The 17,395-nt window shown below is 52.6% G+C and overlaps 7 protein-coding genes across 7 annotated transcripts; 5 read left to right on the top strand and 2 right to left on the bottom strand.

Annotated features, from left to right (window-relative positions):
* The first annotated feature begins 137 nt into the window (after nucleotides 1-137).
* BDV17DRAFT_27740 (CRAL/TRIO domain protein) lies at nucleotides 138-1,675 on the top strand. The gene is made up of 2 exons (XM_073759430.1): nucleotides 138-1,155; nucleotides 1,214-1,675. The coding sequence occupies exons 1-2, from the start codon at nucleotides 285-287 to the stop codon at nucleotides 1,567-1,569; spliced, it is 1,227 nt and encodes a 408-aa protein (XP_073617715.1). The 5' UTR covers nucleotides 138-284; the 3' UTR covers nucleotides 1,570-1,675.
* Nucleotides 1,676-1,781: 106 nt separating this feature from the next.
* Nucleotides 1,782-2,935, bottom strand: BDV17DRAFT_297432 (uncharacterized protein; the record flags this gene model as incomplete). The annotated part of the gene is made up of 5 exons (XM_073763491.1): nucleotides 1,782-2,080; nucleotides 2,148-2,274; nucleotides 2,383-2,631; nucleotides 2,672-2,787; nucleotides 2,860-2,935. 5 exons carry the CDS (start codon nucleotides 2,933-2,935, stop codon nucleotides 1,782-1,784), a joined length of 867 nt encoding a protein of 288 aa, XP_073617714.1.
* Nucleotides 2,936-3,630: 695 nt separating this feature from the next.
* Nucleotides 3,631-5,023, top strand: BDV17DRAFT_289310 (NADP-dependent oxidoreductase domain-containing protein; the record flags this gene model as incomplete). Its single annotated transcript, XM_073761634.1, has 5 exons — nucleotides 3,631-4,079; nucleotides 4,137-4,261; nucleotides 4,321-4,610; nucleotides 4,661-4,936; nucleotides 4,985-5,023. 5 exons carry the CDS (start codon nucleotides 3,631-3,633, stop codon nucleotides 5,021-5,023), a joined length of 1,179 nt encoding a protein of 392 aa, XP_073617713.1.
* Nucleotides 5,024-6,171: 1,148 nt separating this feature from the next.
* snf4 (AMP-activated serine/threonine-protein kinase regulatory subunit SNF4) lies at nucleotides 6,172-7,725 on the top strand. Its single transcript, XM_073759391.1, has 6 exons — nucleotides 6,172-6,305; nucleotides 6,519-6,654; nucleotides 6,707-6,856; nucleotides 6,907-7,263; nucleotides 7,318-7,427; nucleotides 7,480-7,725. The coding sequence occupies exons 1-6, from the start codon at nucleotides 6,252-6,254 to the stop codon at nucleotides 7,663-7,665; spliced, it is 993 nt and encodes a 330-aa protein (XP_073617712.1). The 5' UTR covers nucleotides 6,172-6,251; the 3' UTR covers nucleotides 7,666-7,725.
* Nucleotides 7,726-8,046: 321 nt separating this feature from the next.
* BDV17DRAFT_27630 (uncharacterized protein) lies at nucleotides 8,047-10,666 on the top strand. Its single transcript, XM_073759314.1, has 3 exons — nucleotides 8,047-9,305; nucleotides 9,355-9,672; nucleotides 9,727-10,666. The coding sequence occupies exons 1-3, from the start codon at nucleotides 8,309-8,311 to the stop codon at nucleotides 10,491-10,493; spliced, it is 2,082 nt and encodes a 693-aa protein (XP_073617711.1). The 5' UTR covers nucleotides 8,047-8,308; the 3' UTR covers nucleotides 10,494-10,666.
* A 1,699-nt stretch (nucleotides 10,667-12,365) lies between these two features.
* BDV17DRAFT_297430 (sugar porter family MFS transporter) lies at nucleotides 12,366-14,964 on the bottom strand (the record flags this gene model as incomplete). The annotated part of the gene is made up of 2 exons (XM_073763490.1): nucleotides 13,076-14,964; nucleotides 12,366-12,422 (listed from the first exon to the last, which is right to left on the bottom strand). Exons 1-2 carry the CDS (start codon nucleotides 14,663-14,665, stop codon nucleotides 12,366-12,368), a joined length of 1,647 nt encoding a protein of 548 aa, XP_073617710.1. The 5' UTR covers nucleotides 14,666-14,964.
* A 192-nt stretch (nucleotides 14,965-15,156) lies between these two features.
* On the top strand, nucleotides 15,157-17,268 carry BDV17DRAFT_257660 (arylsulfatase). Its single transcript, XM_073757222.1, has 2 exons — nucleotides 15,157-15,467; nucleotides 15,512-17,268. Exons 1-2 carry the CDS (start codon nucleotides 15,295-15,297, stop codon nucleotides 17,187-17,189), a joined length of 1,851 nt encoding a protein of 616 aa, XP_073617709.1. The 5' UTR covers nucleotides 15,157-15,294; the 3' UTR covers nucleotides 17,190-17,268.
* Nucleotides 17,269-17,395: the final 127 nt, after the last annotated feature.

Here is a 17,395-nt window from a genome sequence, read left to right as displayed (position 1 = left end):
GATGAGCCAAATGTTAGTATATATTAGTAAGCAGCCTTTATACAGAGTTATACTAGGCAGCTGTCTAGATCGGGTGGCCTGTCGATCATCACTGTACACGCAAGCGCCAATCACAACATTTCAGCGGATTCGGAAGACACAAAGGAACCATCGCATGAGAGCTGAGACATTTCGATTTTCGAGTTCTCGCTGCCGCATCCCACATTTTAGTCGACTCCCGTTTGTTGTCCCTACCACCTCTCAAAGCCAGTTGCAATTGCAACCCTGTCCACGCATACATAGCCATGTCCACCGCTCCATCGGACGCTACAGCTCCAGCAGCTGCGAGTCAGCCTGCTGCCCCAGTCAACGGGGTCGCCGTCGCAGTTGAGAAACCCCAGGTTGCAACAGAGGCCGCTCCCGTACCTCCAATTGAACCCACCACAGTTCAAGAACAGACTGAACAGCCAACGCCAATCCCGGCTCCAGCCCCGGCTCCTGCACCCCAGGAAACAATCGAAGGCCTGAACCTGCCCTTATCCGCCGCCGACGGCCTCATCAAGAAGCCGTTCCCTCGCCCCCTCGACACTGCAAAACCCTCTACGCCCGCCGCATTGACAGGCGACCAACAAGCCAAATATGACAGCGTCCTGAAATCCGTCTCCGAATGGACCACTGTCCCAGCTACGTCCACGAAGAACGCACCCACCGAGCCGATAACAGATGACGAGCGCATGTTCCTCACCCGCGAAGCCCTCCTCCGCTACCTCCGCGCCACGAAATGGAACGCCTCCGAGGCTGTAGCCCGGCTCCAGCGCACCCTTACCTGGCGGCGGGAGTATGGGATCGAGAAACTCACGCCCGATTACATCTCCATTGAGAACGAGACAGGGAAGCAGGTGCTGCTAGGCTATGACGTCCACGGCCGGCCGTGTCTGTATCTGCTGCCGTCGAACCAGAACACGGAAAAGAGCGATCGGCAGGTCCAGCATTTGGTGTTTATGCTGGAGCGGGCGATTGAGCTTATGCCTGCGGACCAGGAGACGCTGGCGTTGATTGTGGACTATAGCCAGACGAAGTCCGGGCAGAATGCCAGTATTGGACAGGCGAGGGATACGGTGCATTTCTTGCAGAACCACTACCCGGAGAGATTGGGAAGGGCGTTGGTTATCAACAGTGAGTATACTTTTCTAAATTTGGCGGAGAACGGCCTAGCTAATGTCGACTCCGCCAGTGCCATTCATAATCAAGGGCTTCTTCAAAATCGTCACGCCATTCCTCGACCCCGTCACTCAGGAGAAACTGAAATTCAACGAGGACCTGAACATCCACGTTCCTCCCGCCCAGCTCATGAAATCTGTCGGCGGCGAGGTCGAATTCGAGTACGACCACTGGGCCTACTGGCCCGCGCTGAACAAGCTCGCCGAGCTGAAGCAGAAGGAATACCGCGAGCGCTGGATCCAGGGCGGAAAGCGTATTGGAGAGTACGAGCACTATCTCAAGACCGGGACCAGCCCGAGCGTGGCCCAGAAGGAGAGCGAGAGCGCAACCAAGTCTAACGGCGCTGGTGAGACTGCCGAGGCCTCGTAGGTTGAGGTAGTCGGCGAACTCAAGAATAATGATTATATTCCCCATGAGCGGAGCGGAGAGCTACCTTTGCAGCCGCAGCCTTTGGGCTTCTGGGCATTCATCGTTCGAATATAGATATAGATTCGTGTCTTTGACAAGTCGAATACCAATTCAGCGAGCCCTAAATCACCTCTAATACTCACTCTTGGCCTCGACTGCTTCCATACTTCTCTCTATGCCTCAAACTTCTCCCCAACAAGCCCCTCACTCAACCCCCACAACCTCCCCGCTAATCCAGAATCCCTCGCATGCCCCCTAACCTCTTTAACCTGACAATCCGCAAGATAACACCCATTATACCCTTCCAGCTCCGGCGAAAGCGCCGCAACAAGCGTCGTACTAATCCCCTGCTCCAGGGTCTTAGGTTCATCAGGCGCAAACGGCAACCCCGTATTCTCGAGGGACACTTTGTTCATTTCCGAGGCAGATAGGGAGTCGTCGAAGTGGCTTGTTAGGGATGTGGATGGGATAACTATCCGTCTGTTAGAGCGGTGGTCAAGGACAAGGCAAGGCAGGAAAAAGGTAGTAGGAGAACCAACGGCCCGGATGAACAGCAAACGCAAGGACTTCATACGTTGCATACTGCTCCGCCAACGCAAGCGTGAATAGGATATTGGCTGTTTTGGATTGCGCGTAGGCTGAGAGAGGGTTGTATGTTTTGCCGTCCTTGAGTGATAGCGTACACGATCAATCGTCTACCCGTATATTAGGCAAGATATACCTACCGAAAAATTCCAATCATCCTCCCGAAAACCCCCATCTCATATCCCGCACTCGAAAGATTGACCACTCAGCCCTGTTCAGCCTTTTGAATAAGCGGCAAAAGCACAAAAGGTGCCCTAGATGATTAATCGCAAACTGCCGCTCAATCCCATCCTTGTTCATGTTCCATGGGATCGCCATGACGCCCGCATTGTTGATGAGTATGTCGACTTTCTCGACGGTCTCTTTTATAATCCGCGCAGCGGCACGCACGGAATCGAAGTCGTCAAGGGAGATAGGGACGAATCGTACATTTTGTTGCTGGGCTGCTTTGGGTGATTGTGGTTATTGCGTCTTGGACTTTGGTTTCATTGAGAGCGAGGAGGAGATGCGCTGGACCGGGCTTGGGGTTGGATGTTGCGAGGGCGGTTGCGGTTGCGCCGCCGAGGGTTCCGGTGCTTGCGCCGGTTATGACCACTTTTCGGATCCTGTTAGTGATTTGGAGGGTGAAGGGCTGGTGGGATGGGTGTGAAAAAAAAAGGTACATACCTGTCTTGCCTGCTAGAGATGAGCCCCATCTTTCTATTACTGCCGAGGCTGTTGTGGAGAAGTTGGAATCGGACATTGTGAGTTGTTTTATATGGCTCGTTTTCATCGTTCAATTCAGATCAGGTTTTTATATATGCTTTGCGTTACTTACTCCAACGAGGGAGGTCATCGGCTTTAGTATAGACTCGATGGAACCCCACTTGAGTCGTTCTGATTGGTCCTATACATGAAACGCATAAGCAAACGCACCTCTAAGGGTCAAGGCACGCTACCGGTGAGGTGAAGTCATGGCAGCTCGAACTATAATTAAGGGGAAACTGTATACAAATCCACCCATGGGGGCATTCAGATACCTAGCATCTGTTTGGTCCGTAAACAAGGTTTTCCGTTAGCCTGATTGGCTCCTGTGGGGGGAGGGTTGAGCTAATGCAGGCTGCTTATTCTTGCTCCACTATTAGGGCGCTCTGCTTCTACGCAGTTCAGGTTATGCCTATGACTCTGTACGTAACTGATTCTATCTACCACGGCACGGGGATGTCGAAGTTTCTAGAGAGTAGTAAGCCTGTCGCATAAGCCCAGGACATGTGGAGCATAACTATGTACATAGCTTGCCAGTAATCGGAGTATCGCCTTTTTCTGGGGCATGTTGGGGTACATAATAGCTGCCACTCCCCGGGCTAAATCAAGAATCTCTCTCCCTTCTAAACCTCGAAGGCATACCTAGTGCAAGTCTCAACATCCAACAGTTCACAGACCCAACACGACACAACCATGTCCTTCTTCGCCCAACCCCCCAAACCCTCCACCCCGCTAGCTCACCACCGCATCCTCTCCCCAACAGCCTCCGTAAAGGTCTCCCCCGTGTGCCTGGGCGGGATAAGCTTCGGCAACGAATGGTCCGAGCTCTTCGGGGTAAGCGAAGACCCCTTCGCCCTACTCGACGCATACTACGCACAAGGCGGGAACTTCGTCGACACAGCAAACGTGTATAACAATGAGAAATCGGAAGAGCATATCGGTGCTTGGATGGAAGCGAGGGGTGTGCGAGATCAGATGATTATTGCGACGAAGTATTCGGCGCAGTATAGGAGTTGGAGAAGGGGGGAAGAGCCGCTGCAGAGTAATTTTAGTGGGAATTCGGCGAAGAGTCTTTTTGTTTCGCTGAGGGGTAGTTTGAGGAAGTTGAGGACGGATTATGTGGATGTGCTTTATGTCCACTGGTGGGGTTGAGTATTCATTTTCCATGTTGGTTTGTTCGCTGATTTTAATTCTGACAGGTGGGATTTTGCTACATCTGTCGAAGAAGTCATGCTTCATTTGCATTCGTTTGTTATGGCGAAGCAGGTGCTGTATTTGGGGGTGTCTGATACCCCGGCTTGGGTGGTTGTGAAGGCAAACGAGTGTATGTCCATCGAGACTGAACCCCGCCTTGTTTCCCGCTAACATAAGTTCTTCATCCAGTCGCTCGAAAAAACGGCCTCACGCCATTCTCGATATACCAAGGCAAATGGAACGCCGCCTTCCGCGACATGGAAGCCGAGATCATCCCCATGTGCGAAGACCAGGGGATGGCAATTATCCCTTGGGCCGCGCTTGGCGGAGGATTGATTCTGTCAGCGCAGCAGAGGAAAGAGCGGGAGGAGAAGATGGCTGGACAGAAAAGCTTCTATGAGCTTGGTCCACAGGAACTTGCTGTATCAGATGCATTGGAGAAGGTTGCTGTTGCAAAGGGGACGACAGTACAGGCTATTGTAAGTTGTCCCCATTTTTACTATCCTCAGAAAGGCTAACAGGATGACAGGCCCTGGCGTATCTATACCACCAGTCGACCTATGTGGTACCAATTGTCGGCGTCCAAACGACAGACCAGGTTAAGGCAATGAACGATGCGGTCACGGTCAGGCTTTCGGCAGAAGAGATCCGGTCAATCCAAGACGCTGCGCCGTTTAACCCGTTGTTCCCGATGAACTTCCTCTTTAACACCAAGGGGGATAAGGGTTACAGTACGAAATTGACTGTAGCGGATCATGTGCAGTACAAGATGGGGGCATGGATCGATGCGCCGGCAAAGCATCTGGTATGTACGCAATTTGACTGAAGCTTGTGCTATACTCATAAAGTCCAGACGCACTGGGAATCCCAGAAATTGCCTGATGATCAATAAGACGTGCTCTTTGCAGCTCTCGAGCGGGTACGAAGACTCAGGTCCGGTTTAGGTAGTAGATGGGTTTGATATAATGCTCAACATGCATAGAGCAACTGAACAGCTGAATTAATCAATGAAGTTCCTCATGTAAGATCGTTTGATTCATCGATAGCGAGATGCTCCTGTAAGTACATGATTTTGTGGCAATTGATGCTTCTTGCCTGTACGTCCATCCGAGAAAACAATCCGAAGTTTGGGCTCTCGCTGGTTGGCCGGGTATTTCGTAGTATTATCTCGAGACTTTGAAATTCGACTGAGGTCCGCTTGTAGCGTAGAGATGGAGGAAAGAGATGGAGTCAACGGGTCTGAGGGTCTTCGCACGGCGGGATCACGTGTGGGGATGGCGGGGTTGCCGTTGTGTGGGTGTGGAGGCCTGAGGCCGAGCACAAAGTGACAGCTCTGGTTGAGGAAAAGATAGAGAACCATTTTGATGGACTGTCTGATTGATGGAATATAGAGTAGAGAGGTCAAGAGAGCGATTGCTGCGCCTCAACAGGAACAGGAAGAAAGATCAGGTTATCAATGCCTGGCAGCGGTGTAGTTACCCCTCCTTCCCCTCCTTGTGCTCTGTTAAGCCCGTCCTGCGTCTATGCCGGTCTTGGAAGTCGTCATCTCGGCTGTTATAGATGTGACAGTAACGACTATATCTACGGTGCTAATAAAAATACTTATCGCGGGGGTTTTGCGTTGCTTTTCCTTTTTCCTCTTCATGATGTGTATCATCACTACTAGGGGAGCTCTCTCCACCAAGTATGCCAGGTGACAGCTCCCTGTGTTTTTCGCATCCTATCCTTGCAACCTTGGCCCGTTAGACGAGTAGTTACCCGCCCATATCCGAAAATCGTATGCGGCAATCCTGCCGACCGGCGTTGAGATGGCGTTTGAGTCAGGTGAGAAGGCTCAACAGTGTGCAACTCCAGAGCAGCCAGAGCCAGAGCACCCCACGGGCAGAATCAGCGGTTCCGGGCTGCCGCCTCCGGCCAACGACTCGGACACAAACACCACCACCACCAGCACTACTGTAACTCTCCCTTCCACCACGATCTTCCCCTCCTCCACCTTTCGCGTTGTGAGCACGATCCCGTCCGCTCCTCCCTCCGACCTCTCTCCTCCCGTCCCAATCTACGGTCACGCGCGTGGTTTCGTCCAGCCCTCCTCCTACCTCCGGTCTCGACCCCCGTACCCAATGCCGGTATCCCAGCCTGAAAGGGCGATCGACCGGGAAGAGCGCCAGGGCCTGGTAAGTTTGTTTTTCTTTTTCATGCACCCCTGCGGCTTGCCTTGGACTTTTGTCTTCGGCCTTGGTCTGTACCTTTGCGCCATGTCTTGCATACAGTTGGCCTCCCTCTACTGAATGGAGGGATTGTTTTTCGATCATCGCGCCATCCCCGCATCCTGTGTCCTTTCAGCCAAGTCAAGATCAAGGCTAAGTGAATCCCGTTCTCCGGTCTAGCGTGCCATTCGCAACTTCCTCAAGGTCCGCACCAGCTATGATGTCCTCCCCCTTAGTTTCCGGCTTATCGTGTTCGATACCGCATTGTCGGTGAAAGAAAGCTTGAATATCCTCATTCAGAACGGTACATTCGCTCGCAAGTCAATCTCCTCATCCATCAATTCAGTATTGACTTTGCGCGCCCACAGGAATTGTTTCAGCGCCATTATGGGACTCAAAGTCCTCCACCTTCGCCGGTCTGCTCACTACCTCCGATTACATCAATGTCATTCAATACTACTTCCAGAACCCTGCGGCGTTGGACCGAATAGACCAGTTCCGCCTGGATAGCCTTCGAGGTCCGTAATCGCATCACGTCCTGGTTTGCATCTCAGCTGACTGTGTACAGAGGTGGAAAAGGCACTGGGCGTTGCACCTCCCGAAACAATCTCCATTGATCCTGAGCGACCGCTGTACGAAGCATGCCGGCGCATGCTCGAGTCTCGGGCTCGAAGGATTCCGCTTGTCACCAACGATAGCCAAACAGACCGACACCTCGTCCTCAGCGTCATCACACAATACCGCATTCTCAAGTTCGTCGCCGTCAACGTTAGCGATACGCAGAAATTAAAGAAACCATTGGGGGAGATTCGCCTGGGGTCTTACAACAATGTAGCGACCGCATCGATGGATACGCCGGTCATTGACGTGATTCACATTTTGGTCGAGCGGAGTATATCTAGCGTGCCCATTGTGAACTCGGAGGGTATGGCACTTCTTACGTGACAGCATATTTGGCTTGCTGACATTTACCGCTTAGGTGTTGTATACAACGTTTTCGAATCAGTAGATGTCATCACTTTGATCAAAGGCGGTGTATATGATGATTTGAGCCTTACGGTGGGCGAAGCATTGAAAAAGCGGTCTCCAGTAAGAATCGACTAACTATACGTCTCCAATTGTTTTTGCTGATGTTGAGCAGGACTTCCCTGGTATCTATACCTGCTCGCTAAATGATGGCTTGGACACTATCTTCGACACAATCCGAAAATCCCGCGTGCATCGTCTAGTGGTAGTAGACGACAACTTCCGGTTAAAAGGCGTGCTTACATTGAGCGATATTCTACAGTACATCCTACTAGAAGGTGAAGGTGACGAAGGTTTATGATCAAGGACAGACACTCAGGTCTTCGCATCACGCAACTTGCATTGAAACGGCGTTCTATTTCAGTTACGGACCAGCTTTGACGACCTCCAGCCTGTCGATGGGTGAATGGTTGGTTCATTCTCAAATGTCTCGTTTTTCTCTTGGACCTGCCGTCTGAAAAGAAGGTTTCGCATGGTTTGAATTGGCTCGACTTGCCTTCTCTTGCTGAGAAGTCATAGTCGGCAAACAATCTGGCATCGGCGTTTGGCTTGACAGCAATAGACTCCTGTTATTGTACGACCATATCATGATGATTTACGATGGTACTGTATGGATTCCGATGTATTTTTGTATTCCCTTCTCGTGTCTGGTAGGTGGCGGTGAATGGTTGTACAACTGGAGGATCACGGCTCAAGCTTGAGTCTTTAAACGAAGTCCCGATATCCCTGGTCCTTGATCTGCTTCAGGCTTGTACCCGATGTTGGTCGTGTCTTCCTTTCCGGGACGACAGTGAGCGCACGAAAAGGGAAGGGGCGATGGTTGCAACCCGCGGACACCAAAGTGCCACTGACATTCCGTTCCGTTTGCGCTTCACTCATCGAGCAAACGCAACGGCCGCAAAACTGCATCAACACGCACACCGTCCTCTACTCCAAACAGCAGAATGGGTCGTTTCAACAGCATCTTTTCCTGGTCGTCCGGAAAAGGAAGCAGTTTGTCAGAAATCGGTCGATCAGGGGCTTCGAGTCGACGTCAATCGACTACAGCTCAGTCTCAACCAAAGGAAGATTCACCAGAAGAAGCAGAGGCGGCGGATGCACTAGGGCCCAAAACAGCGGGCATATCTGGCGGCGAATGTACCACGAAGCGCCAACAATCGGAGAACTGCCGGCAACTCGCCGGCCCTCCACCAAATACAGAGCCGGACAGTACAAGTAGTGGTGGCTTAGAACCACTGACTTTGACTCCGCTCTTTGGATATCCCTCGCGGCGTTTTGCAGGGTTCAAGACTCTCTTCCTTTCCCGCAAACAACGACGACGGAGACTCGAATTTAGGATCGCACAAGACGACGATGCAGATGATGATTGCGATGGCGATAGCCCTCGTGGCTCCAGCCCGGGCTCTGAAGATGGTGGTGACGGCCCCGACAAAGGGAAACAAGGCAGTGCGTCAAAAGATCATCTAATCGACGATGAAGCCCGAAAGGTCAGCGGTACTACTGAGAAGTCGGTCAACTCGAGTGCTACAAACATAACTGTCTGTCATCATCCATCAAAGCGCATGTCGATGCCGATCACCGTTATAGACCGAGACCTCAACCCATTTGACGATGTCTGGGAAACCTCAGTTACTTCACGCTCGGAAACGAATATTAGCAACTCATTCACGGGGCAGACCAAGAGCACCGAGTCCACAGAGCAGTCGAGTTCCAGATGTAGTGGCTCGGATAACCCATTCTCTTCACTGCCTGGCCATGTTCTTGAATTGAGCAACTCGTCGCATACAAGCTGGAGTAACCCAGCGTTGGCAGGATTCAACGGCTGGCCCACGCCTGCCGATCGACGTTTGGCGACTGAATCGTTTAACAAATTAGCGTGCGAGCTATACCTTGAGCCCCTGGGCCCTAACCGTGATGGTACTAGCCAGGATGATAAGGCTGGTGAGTGGCCTCGATACCGAACTATAAGGCAGAATCCTGATAACTATAGTGGATGAAATGTTTGCGTCCGTGGACAAGCTAGAGCGACGACGGGATAGGCTCCTCGGTCGAATCCGAACGATGCGATCGAGCCTGCAGATCAGAACGGAGCCATCTATGCCCCGAGCGCGAAGTTTACGTCGAAGGAAAACGTTCAGTGCGCTACCCGCCCGCTCAACTTTCATGACATCACTACGAGGCAAATCTCTGGAAACTCTGGCTAGACTAGGTGGCTTTAGTTTGTTGACACTTCCGGGTGATTTTGCACCGACAACGCTAAGCCTACCGGTGTGCTTTGTAGCGACTATAAACTATCTACGGTCCGCTGGTGAGTCTGTAAAAATATTTGTTTGTCTAACCTGCTGATTGAACGGGCGATTAGTTCCTCCAGTGCAAGGTCTCTTTGTCGACCCTGGCGACCTCGATGCGGCCACGCAAACGTACCATTACTTTGCCGACCAGGTGCTCTCTGCCGAGAAGGACAGGGCCAAGATTCATATGACGATGAGGAGTAGCAGAATGCCAAAGTTCTTGGACGAGGCGTACGAGCCAGACGTGGAGACCCAGAGTTCACAGGTTCTTGGCATTGCTTTCACCTTTAGGGCACTCCTCGAAGGGCTCCCTGGCGGCATACTAGGCTCTGTGCAACTGTATCGGGTTTTGATCAATATCTGTCACGGGCGGGTCTCTTCTCGGTCCGTGCAGCGAACTGGCAGCTGCCTCGCAGGGCTGTCGGCGGAAGACTATGCAAAGGTTCGCGCCATAGGTCTCGCAATGTTGGCACTCACGAGCTCAATGCAGCTGAATTTGCTGTGTGCAGTGTTTGGGCTCTGCTCTCTATTGCTTCATGAAACGCGGCGGATGTCTGAGCTGGAACGGCGCCAACACCGACGTTCCCCTCGGCGGCCCGGCGCAGACAAGCTCAGCTTGGACCGACTCGCAGCGACTCTAGGGCCGCTCCTGGCCGAGACAGAGCAGGGCGACAGCCCCGATACTTATCACGCCATCCAGGAGGAAATTGAAAGCCAGCGGGTAGTTGCGCTCTTGATTGAGCACTGGCGCAGTATCAGCCGACAGCTACGAATCTGGGAGCGACGCGGTATAGAGGGGCGGTTGGAAGGGCATGCAGCGAGCGGCGAGAGCGGATGAACAGTGGGCCAGGCATGACTATGAATTAGAAATGAAAATGGAAGTCGAAGCGAACTGTACGTATAAAGTATATAGATTATGGTGGGGAGAAGAGCAATGCGTCATTTTCCATGCTTAAGAGCTTGAGCACGGACAGTCTAGACCGGTCGCAGATCCCGTTGGTCGAGCCATGCGCAGCGGACGCGCCGGACGGGACGAGGATCGCCACTAATGTTGGCTTAAGCAGGGAACCACGGCCTGTGCTGACGAACGGTGGATGGGAGCTTTATTCTATTCTAGAAGAGTGCTTGACCCTTGGGCGATATGTGACAGCCGCCATGAGTAGCGAATATCAAAACAATAATTATCAAAGTGAAGCCGATCGCAAGCACGGTGGGCTGGGATGACCAAGAAAAGCGGAGCAGAACAGGTTTTGGGCGGATATTAACAGGGTAGTGCAGGTATAGCCCCATGCTGCGTTCGACATGTCCAGCCTGGCAGATTGTCGGCTGTCTGGGCCGGAGGTTTTCTGTGGTGCTGCACTCAAAGCTGAAGAGCTGCCACGGAGCTGAAACCGCCAATGAGCGTTGCTGATCGCAGTCGATGACGTTTCATCTCTGGTACACATTGACACCACCTTCCGTTGAGATCGCCGGCTCCTTGGAACTCCCAGCGACGCTTCTCCAGTGTTCCTGAGTGTGGAAATATCTCGATGATCCCAGTGATGATGATGTCAAATGATGATGTCAAATTCTCTCTAACTAACTGCTTTGCAGTCTCATTGGAAAGGCCCTGTTACTTTGTTACGCGGATCCCTTATCCGGGACCCGGTGAGAGCTGCTGTTGGCCAGTCCCTTGATTCCTTGGTATTATTCTGCATCCCTTCCCTCCTTCCTCATTTCCGTATCTGCCATCGACAACAACTGAGCAAACGCTGCCGTTTGTATATTGGGAACTTGACCACTAGACAACACCTACTTGAGCTTCGTGAATGGGCTTTCTCAGCAACCCACTCCACTGATCCCTCTCCCTCTTGAAGACCATTTAGACCATCATGTCGCGTACTATCAACTTCCGCCCCTTTGTGAATGCCCCCAACATGTCAGATACCATCTCTGCTTCGGATATGCAGCGCTTGAATCCATCCATCTATCCCTCCGACATTCCCAGCCTCACTGGCGACTTCAACCTCTCCCCAGACTCCAATATGTGGGCGTCGGTTCCCACCACCAGTACCGTCAATCCTTCGTTTATTAGCGGTGCAAACAACATTCAATCACCTTTCCCTCTATCATTCAGCAACGTGCCCAGTAAACAAGTCGACGATCGCAGGCGAAGCTCGGCTGCCGCCCAGTTCGATCAAGGACTGACCAATTCTCGGGTCCGCCACGGCCAATTCACCCCTCCGTCTGACCATTCACCATCGAATCCAACCCTTTCATTCCCATCAGACGACACCAAACCCTATCTTCGCTCCAGCATCGAGAGCTCGTCCGAGGCACCTACAAAGCGCCGTCGAGCTAGTACTCGCACTACTCGAGGTGGTAGCCACAGCGGAAGTGCCAGGACATCAACCTCGGCTGAACCGTCCTCTCCAGGTGACGACAAACAAGAGAAGACTAGGGCGAGGAACCGCCTCGCGGCCAGCAAGTGCCGTCAGAAGAAGAAGGAACAGAACAACCAGTTGGAGAGCAAGTACGAGTATGAGCGACTCAGAAATGAAGAGCTCACTCGTACGGTGAATTCACTGCGTGACGCCATTGTCGAGGCAAAGGACCAGCTCCTTGCACACTCTGAGTGTGACCACCAACCCATCAAAGCGTACATTCAGGGCATGGCGAACAAGATTACCGTCCAAGACGGCCGTATCGAGGCCGAAGCTTTCCCACAGTATTACGGATGCGGTTCAGCAGAGCAGAAGCGAGAGTCCATCGGCTTCGACTTTGACGCCTGCCCGCCAACTGCATGATTCTTTCTTTCTGTCTTGCATTAGGTCTGCCTTGCGTTGACTCTTGACTATTGTCTGCGTGAAAGCGCATGACTACCGTTTATGCCCTGGAGGCTCATCAACGAATTATGAAGCTGCTTCGAAGCGATGTTCTTACTGGCGTTACGCCGATATGGCTTGAAAAGCGATAAGATACCGTTTGGTTGGCACAGTGAATACCGGCGGTTATGAATACGGATTCGGTGGTTCATCTTCGGTGGTTCATTTTAGCAGGCGTGTACATTTTCGTTGGAGTTTGGAGTTCGGTTTCGGAACTGTATTATCATCGTCATTTTATCATCGTCCTCACAGGAGCTCGAACACTTTGCTCTGTTGTTCATTTCTTATGCTTGACACTATAACCATATTTATCTCCATACCATACCGTCAAGCTGGACTCAATACACGCTGTCTAGTTACAATCAAAGAAATACTAGATATTAGTATAGTTATGCACATCATCCAGGTTTCTATCCATATATACAAGTCATGACCGTAGAGAAACACTAGCACTGTCCCTCTTCCCATCCCCATCCCCATCTTCATTTTCTGAATCCCCCCCAAGCATCCCCTCCCTCTCCCCCACCCCATCACCCCCATCCTCCTCAATTCTCACAACTTCATACTCATCCCCAAAAACCCCCTGCACCCCCTCCAACGTCAACCCCCTCGTCTCCGGCACACACCACCACACAACCCCCGCAATAACCAAATCCAGCCCCCCAAAAAGCAAAAACGTCGCCCACTTCAAATCACGCAGGATATAAGGCGTCGCACTCGACCATATAAAGTTCGATAACCATTGCGCGGCGACGGCGAGACTTACGCCGGGGCTGCGCAGGCGTGTTGTTGGGAATATTTCTGCTACGTATGGCCAGGGGAGTGGGCCCCAACTTAGGTTGTAGAGGGTTATTGTTAGGTATATTAGGAGGATTGTTGGAATGGTTGTTCCGTTTACTCCATCTGAGGGAGTGGAGGGGGAGGTCGATGATGATGATGTTGGTGTTGTTGAGAGAAGGATCGAAGTAGCAATCAAACATAAACTCATCCCCGCAGCCCCAAATCCAAGAAGCGGTCTTCGGCCGAATCTATCGGCCACTAACAGGATGAAGACCAGGCAGGAGGTTACTTTTAGCAGGCCGAAGATTCCTGTTAATAGGAGGGGGAGTGAGCTATCACCACCATTTGATCCAGATCCAGAGGACGCCCTTGCCTCTGATGATGAGGAAGAGCCCACAAGAATCTCAAAAAACTGCGGCCCAAAGTACGCCATTGCCGTCGCGCCAGTCGCCTGCTGCGCGATAAATATCCCCACGGCGAGGAGGACTCTCTTTAGATTCGGTCTGCGTAGGAGCTCGCGCGGGTGGAAGTCTGCTGTTTCGTGGCGGTCTGTCTCGACGGCGCGTTTCATTTCGTTGAATTCGCTTGCTACTTCATCTTCATGGAAGTTGGGGTTGGAATGTCTGGCCCATGCCAAACTCCGCCACGCACCAGCTTCATCACCGCGATCAAGTAGCCACCGTACACTCTCCGGTAACCACACCATTCCAAGTCCCATAGCTGCGCCAGGGAGAATCTGCAGCGCAAGCGGAACCTGCCACTGACTTGGGCGTGCATCCATAAACTGTAGCGCATAATCAAGCCAGTAGGATACCAGTATTCCCACCGTAAACGTAAACTGGTATCCGCTCCCTAGCCTCCCTCTAAGATGCGACGGAGCCATCTCAGCGAGGTATATCGGGGCTACAGTTGCCGAGCCACCGATTCCAAGACCGCATATTACCCTACCTATATAGAACAGGGATAGGGAATGTAAATCTAGTATCTCAAAGATCACACCCGTGCAGAAAACCGCGCTGCAGAGCATGAGTGCCCTCCGGCGTCCGTGCGCATTCGTCACGGGTGTTATGAGCAGACAGCCTAGTAGTGCTCCGGCTTGTTGGATCCCGACGGAGATGGAGGATATGGATGTTGCTGTGTCTGGTATTATGGCGAATGAGGTGTGGAAGGAGGGGAATGTTAATACGCCGCCTATTACGCCGGAGTCGTAGCCGAAGAGGAGGCCGCCGAAGCAGACGATTGTGGCGAGGGTGTAGATGCGGAGGGGATGGGTGGATGTATCATGGTGTTGTTCAGTGGTGCTGATTTCGGCGTCATTGTTGGCATCAAGGTCTTCGGTGAGCTGGGTGTAGTATGTTGGAGGCATGGCTGTGGCTGGCCATGTATATAGGGCTCAGGTTCAGATAGACTTGGTGGTGTTAAAGGTTGATAATTTGATATGCGTGGTGAGTTATGATACTGTTTGGATGCCACGTGCCAGGAACACGGTCTACGTAACCATAGGTCTCCACTGAGTATGGTTTCAGGGCCCGTAGAACAAAGTCCGCGTGTCTAAGCTAAAGCAGCTTACTACCCTGTACGGTAGGTATGGAGGCAGATCACATAGTAATCGGGCAAGGAAACCAAGCTTAAAAAAAGGCTGTTTGATGGGGATGTGAGTTGGACGCAGTTGCAAGAATGATGCGCCATCAAAATAAACTATGCAACCATGTGGTCCCCAAGGCTTAAGTTTATGTGCGTTCCATGACTCGTTGACGCCAGGAGTATGGGGCTGTACAGGGAAAAGTAGCCGACAGCCGAAATGACACCATCGGCTCCAAAGGTGACAACTTCCTTATCGATAGAGAAGAGTTTCCCCTCTTTCTCTGCTGCTTCTCTGCCGACAGCCGACGTCGATCATCTGATACTGTGCTGCTATTTACTGCTGCTGTTGCTGCTGCTATTCATCATGGAGCTCCAGCGTCCAACTCTTGTCTCCTCTCTACAGAGAACACCATGGCTCCAGCTCCAGCTAAACGCCCCAACTTCCTCGTCATCGTCGCCGATGACCTGGGCTTCTCCGACATTGGCTGCTTCGGCAGCGAGATTCGCACCCCTAACATCGACAAGATAGCCCAGCAAGGCGTGCGCTTCACGGACTTTCATGCTGCTGCTGCGTGCTCGTACGTCTTGACCCCCAGCTTAGCAAATGCCACTAACGAAACAGTCCCACTCGCGCCATGATCATGACCGGCACCGACCACCACGTCGCAGGCCTAGGGAACCTCATCGAATGGACAAACATATCCGGCCAGAACGGCCCCAAGGGATCGAGCACAGACACGGCGCCCCAGCGTGGAATGCCGGGATACGAAGGGTACCTCAACGAGCGCGTCGTTGCACTCCCCGAGATTCTGCGCGATGCGGGCTACCACACCCTCATGTCTGGAAAATGGCATCTGGGTCTTACGCCAGAGCGTGCGCCCTTTAAGCGCGGGTTCGACCGATCTCTTGCCCATCTGCCGGCCTGCTCAAACCACTATGCATTTGAGCCCCAACTCAAGGGCCAGGACGAGACGCCCACGTTCCTGGAGGCGAGCTACATCGCTCTACATATGGAAGACGACAAGTACGTCCGCCAACTGCCTGACGGGTGGTACTCGTCCGACGGGTACGGCGATAAACTGCGCGAGTATCTATCCGACTGGCACAAGAACAAAAAGGCAGACGAGGATAAGCCGTTCTTCGCGTACCTCCCCTTCACAGCCCCGCATTGGCCGCTACAAGCACCGCGCGAGTACATAGATAACTACATCGGCGTCTACGATGACGGGCCCGACGCCCTCCGCCAGAAACGCCTCGAGCGCCTCAAAGCCCTCGGCATGATCCGGCAGGATGTCGAGCCACACCCTGTCGTCGTAGACGAAGGCGAAGGTAAGCCCTGGGAAACACTTACACCCGAGGAGAAGAAACTCTCCTGCCGCGCGATGGAAGTCTTCGCGGGGATGGTCGAGGCCATTGACGCCAACGTCGGCAAGGTCGTCGACTACCTCGAGTCAATTGATGAGTTGGACAACACATTTGTCTGCTTCATGTCCGATAATGGCGCCGAGGGCGCTGCATACGAGGCATACCCGCTCGTCCAGAGCGGTGTCCTCCCACACCTGCTGAAATACTACGACAACAGCTACGAGAACCTCGGCAACGGCAACTCGTTCATCTGGTATGGTCCGCGCTGGGCGCAGGCAGCCACTGCACCGTCGAGGCTATACAAAGCGTACACGACAGAAGGCGGCGTGCGCGTCCCATTCCTCGCGCGCTTCCCTACGTCCGTATCCGCAGCAGACATCGCCCGCGGCGGCTCTATAACCGATCAATTCGCAACAGTCATGGACCTAGCACCCTCCATCCTCTCCATGGCCGGCTTATCCCACCCCGCGCCAACCTACCAAGGCCGGGAGATCGTCCCCATGCGCGGCAAATCCTTCCACGCCTGGGCAGAGGGCACCGCACCCCGCATCCACGAGAAGGACTTCATCCAGGGCTGGGAAACATGCGGCCGCGCAGCATTGCGCTTCGGCGACTGGAAAATCGTGTATATCCCAAAGCCTAAGGGCCCTGAGAAGTGGCAGCTTTATAACCTCGTCGAAGACCCAGGGGAGGTGAATGACCTATCCGAGAAGGAACCGGAGCGGTTAGCGAAACTGCTCAAGCTTTGGGACCAATATGTTATCGAGACCGGTGTTATTCCGCTGAATCCGGATCTGGGAGACTTTTTGGAGGCTACAGAGGCGCAGATGCCGGAGAATGCGTGGATGGAATATGATTATTGGAAGGTTGGGGCGAGGGATGAGCCGGAGAGGTTTATGCGGAAGCCGCCGCGGTTTGAGAGGAGGGTTAAGCAGTTTTAGTTTTTTTTATATACTTACGGGATAGCTACGAGATAGCTCTCATATGCACATAACGAATGAAACGAACTTTATCAAATAACTTTTGATTCTGAAGTAGTGTTGGGAAGAAGCGAGATGCCTGTCTTTTACAACACTCAAACCCTGCAGAACCTCGCCACGATCAACTTAGTGCACCTGTCATCATCGAGACGGCATTTAGGGACATA

This window comes from Aspergillus undulatus, assembly GCF_047715775.1.
Source record: "Aspergillus undulatus strain CBS 261.88 unplaced genomic scaffold BDV17scaffold_12, whole genome shotgun sequence".
Lineage (NCBI taxonomy): Eukaryota > Fungi > Ascomycota > Eurotiomycetes > Eurotiales > Aspergillaceae > Aspergillus > Aspergillus undulatus.
The sequence above is the reverse complement of the archived record's forward strand: the minus strand, read 5'-3'. Positions and strand labels throughout refer to the sequence as shown.

Coding starts and splice junctions, on each gene's coding strand:
- BDV17DRAFT_27740 (XM_073759430.1), top strand. CDS start 285: ATGTCCACCGCTCCATCGGACGCTACAGCTCCAGCAGCTGCGAGTCAG. Junction 1,156..1,213: donor AAGGGCGTTGGTTATCAACA/GTGAGTATACTT, acceptor CGACTCCGCCAG/TGCCATTCATAATCAAGGGC.
- snf4 (XM_073759391.1), top strand. CDS start 6,252: ATGCCGGTATCCCAGCCTGAAAGGGCGATCGACCGGGAAGAGCGCCAG. Junction 6,655..6,706: donor TCAGAACGGTACATTCGCTC/GCAAGTCAATCT, acceptor GCGCGCCCACAG/GAATTGTTTCAGCGCCATTA. Junction 6,857..6,906: donor CCGCCTGGATAGCCTTCGAG/GTCCGTAATCGC, acceptor GACTGTGTACAG/AGGTGGAAAAGGCACTGGGC.
- BDV17DRAFT_27630 (XM_073759314.1), top strand. CDS start 8,309: ATGGGTCGTTTCAACAGCATCTTTTCCTGGTCGTCCGGAAAAGGAAGC. Junction 9,306..9,354: donor TAGCCAGGATGATAAGGCTG/GTGAGTGGCCTC, acceptor TGATAACTATAG/TGGATGAAATGTTTGCGTCC. Junction 9,673..9,726: donor AAACTATCTACGGTCCGCTG/GTGAGTCTGTAA, acceptor ACGGGCGATTAG/TTCCTCCAGTGCAAGGTCTC.
- BDV17DRAFT_257660 (XM_073757222.1), top strand. CDS start 15,295: ATGGCTCCAGCTCCAGCTAAACGCCCCAACTTCCTCGTCATCGTCGCC. Junction 15,468..15,511: donor GCTGCTGCGTGCTCGTACGT/CTTGACCCCCAG, acceptor AAACAGTCCCAC/TCGCGCCATGATCATGACCG.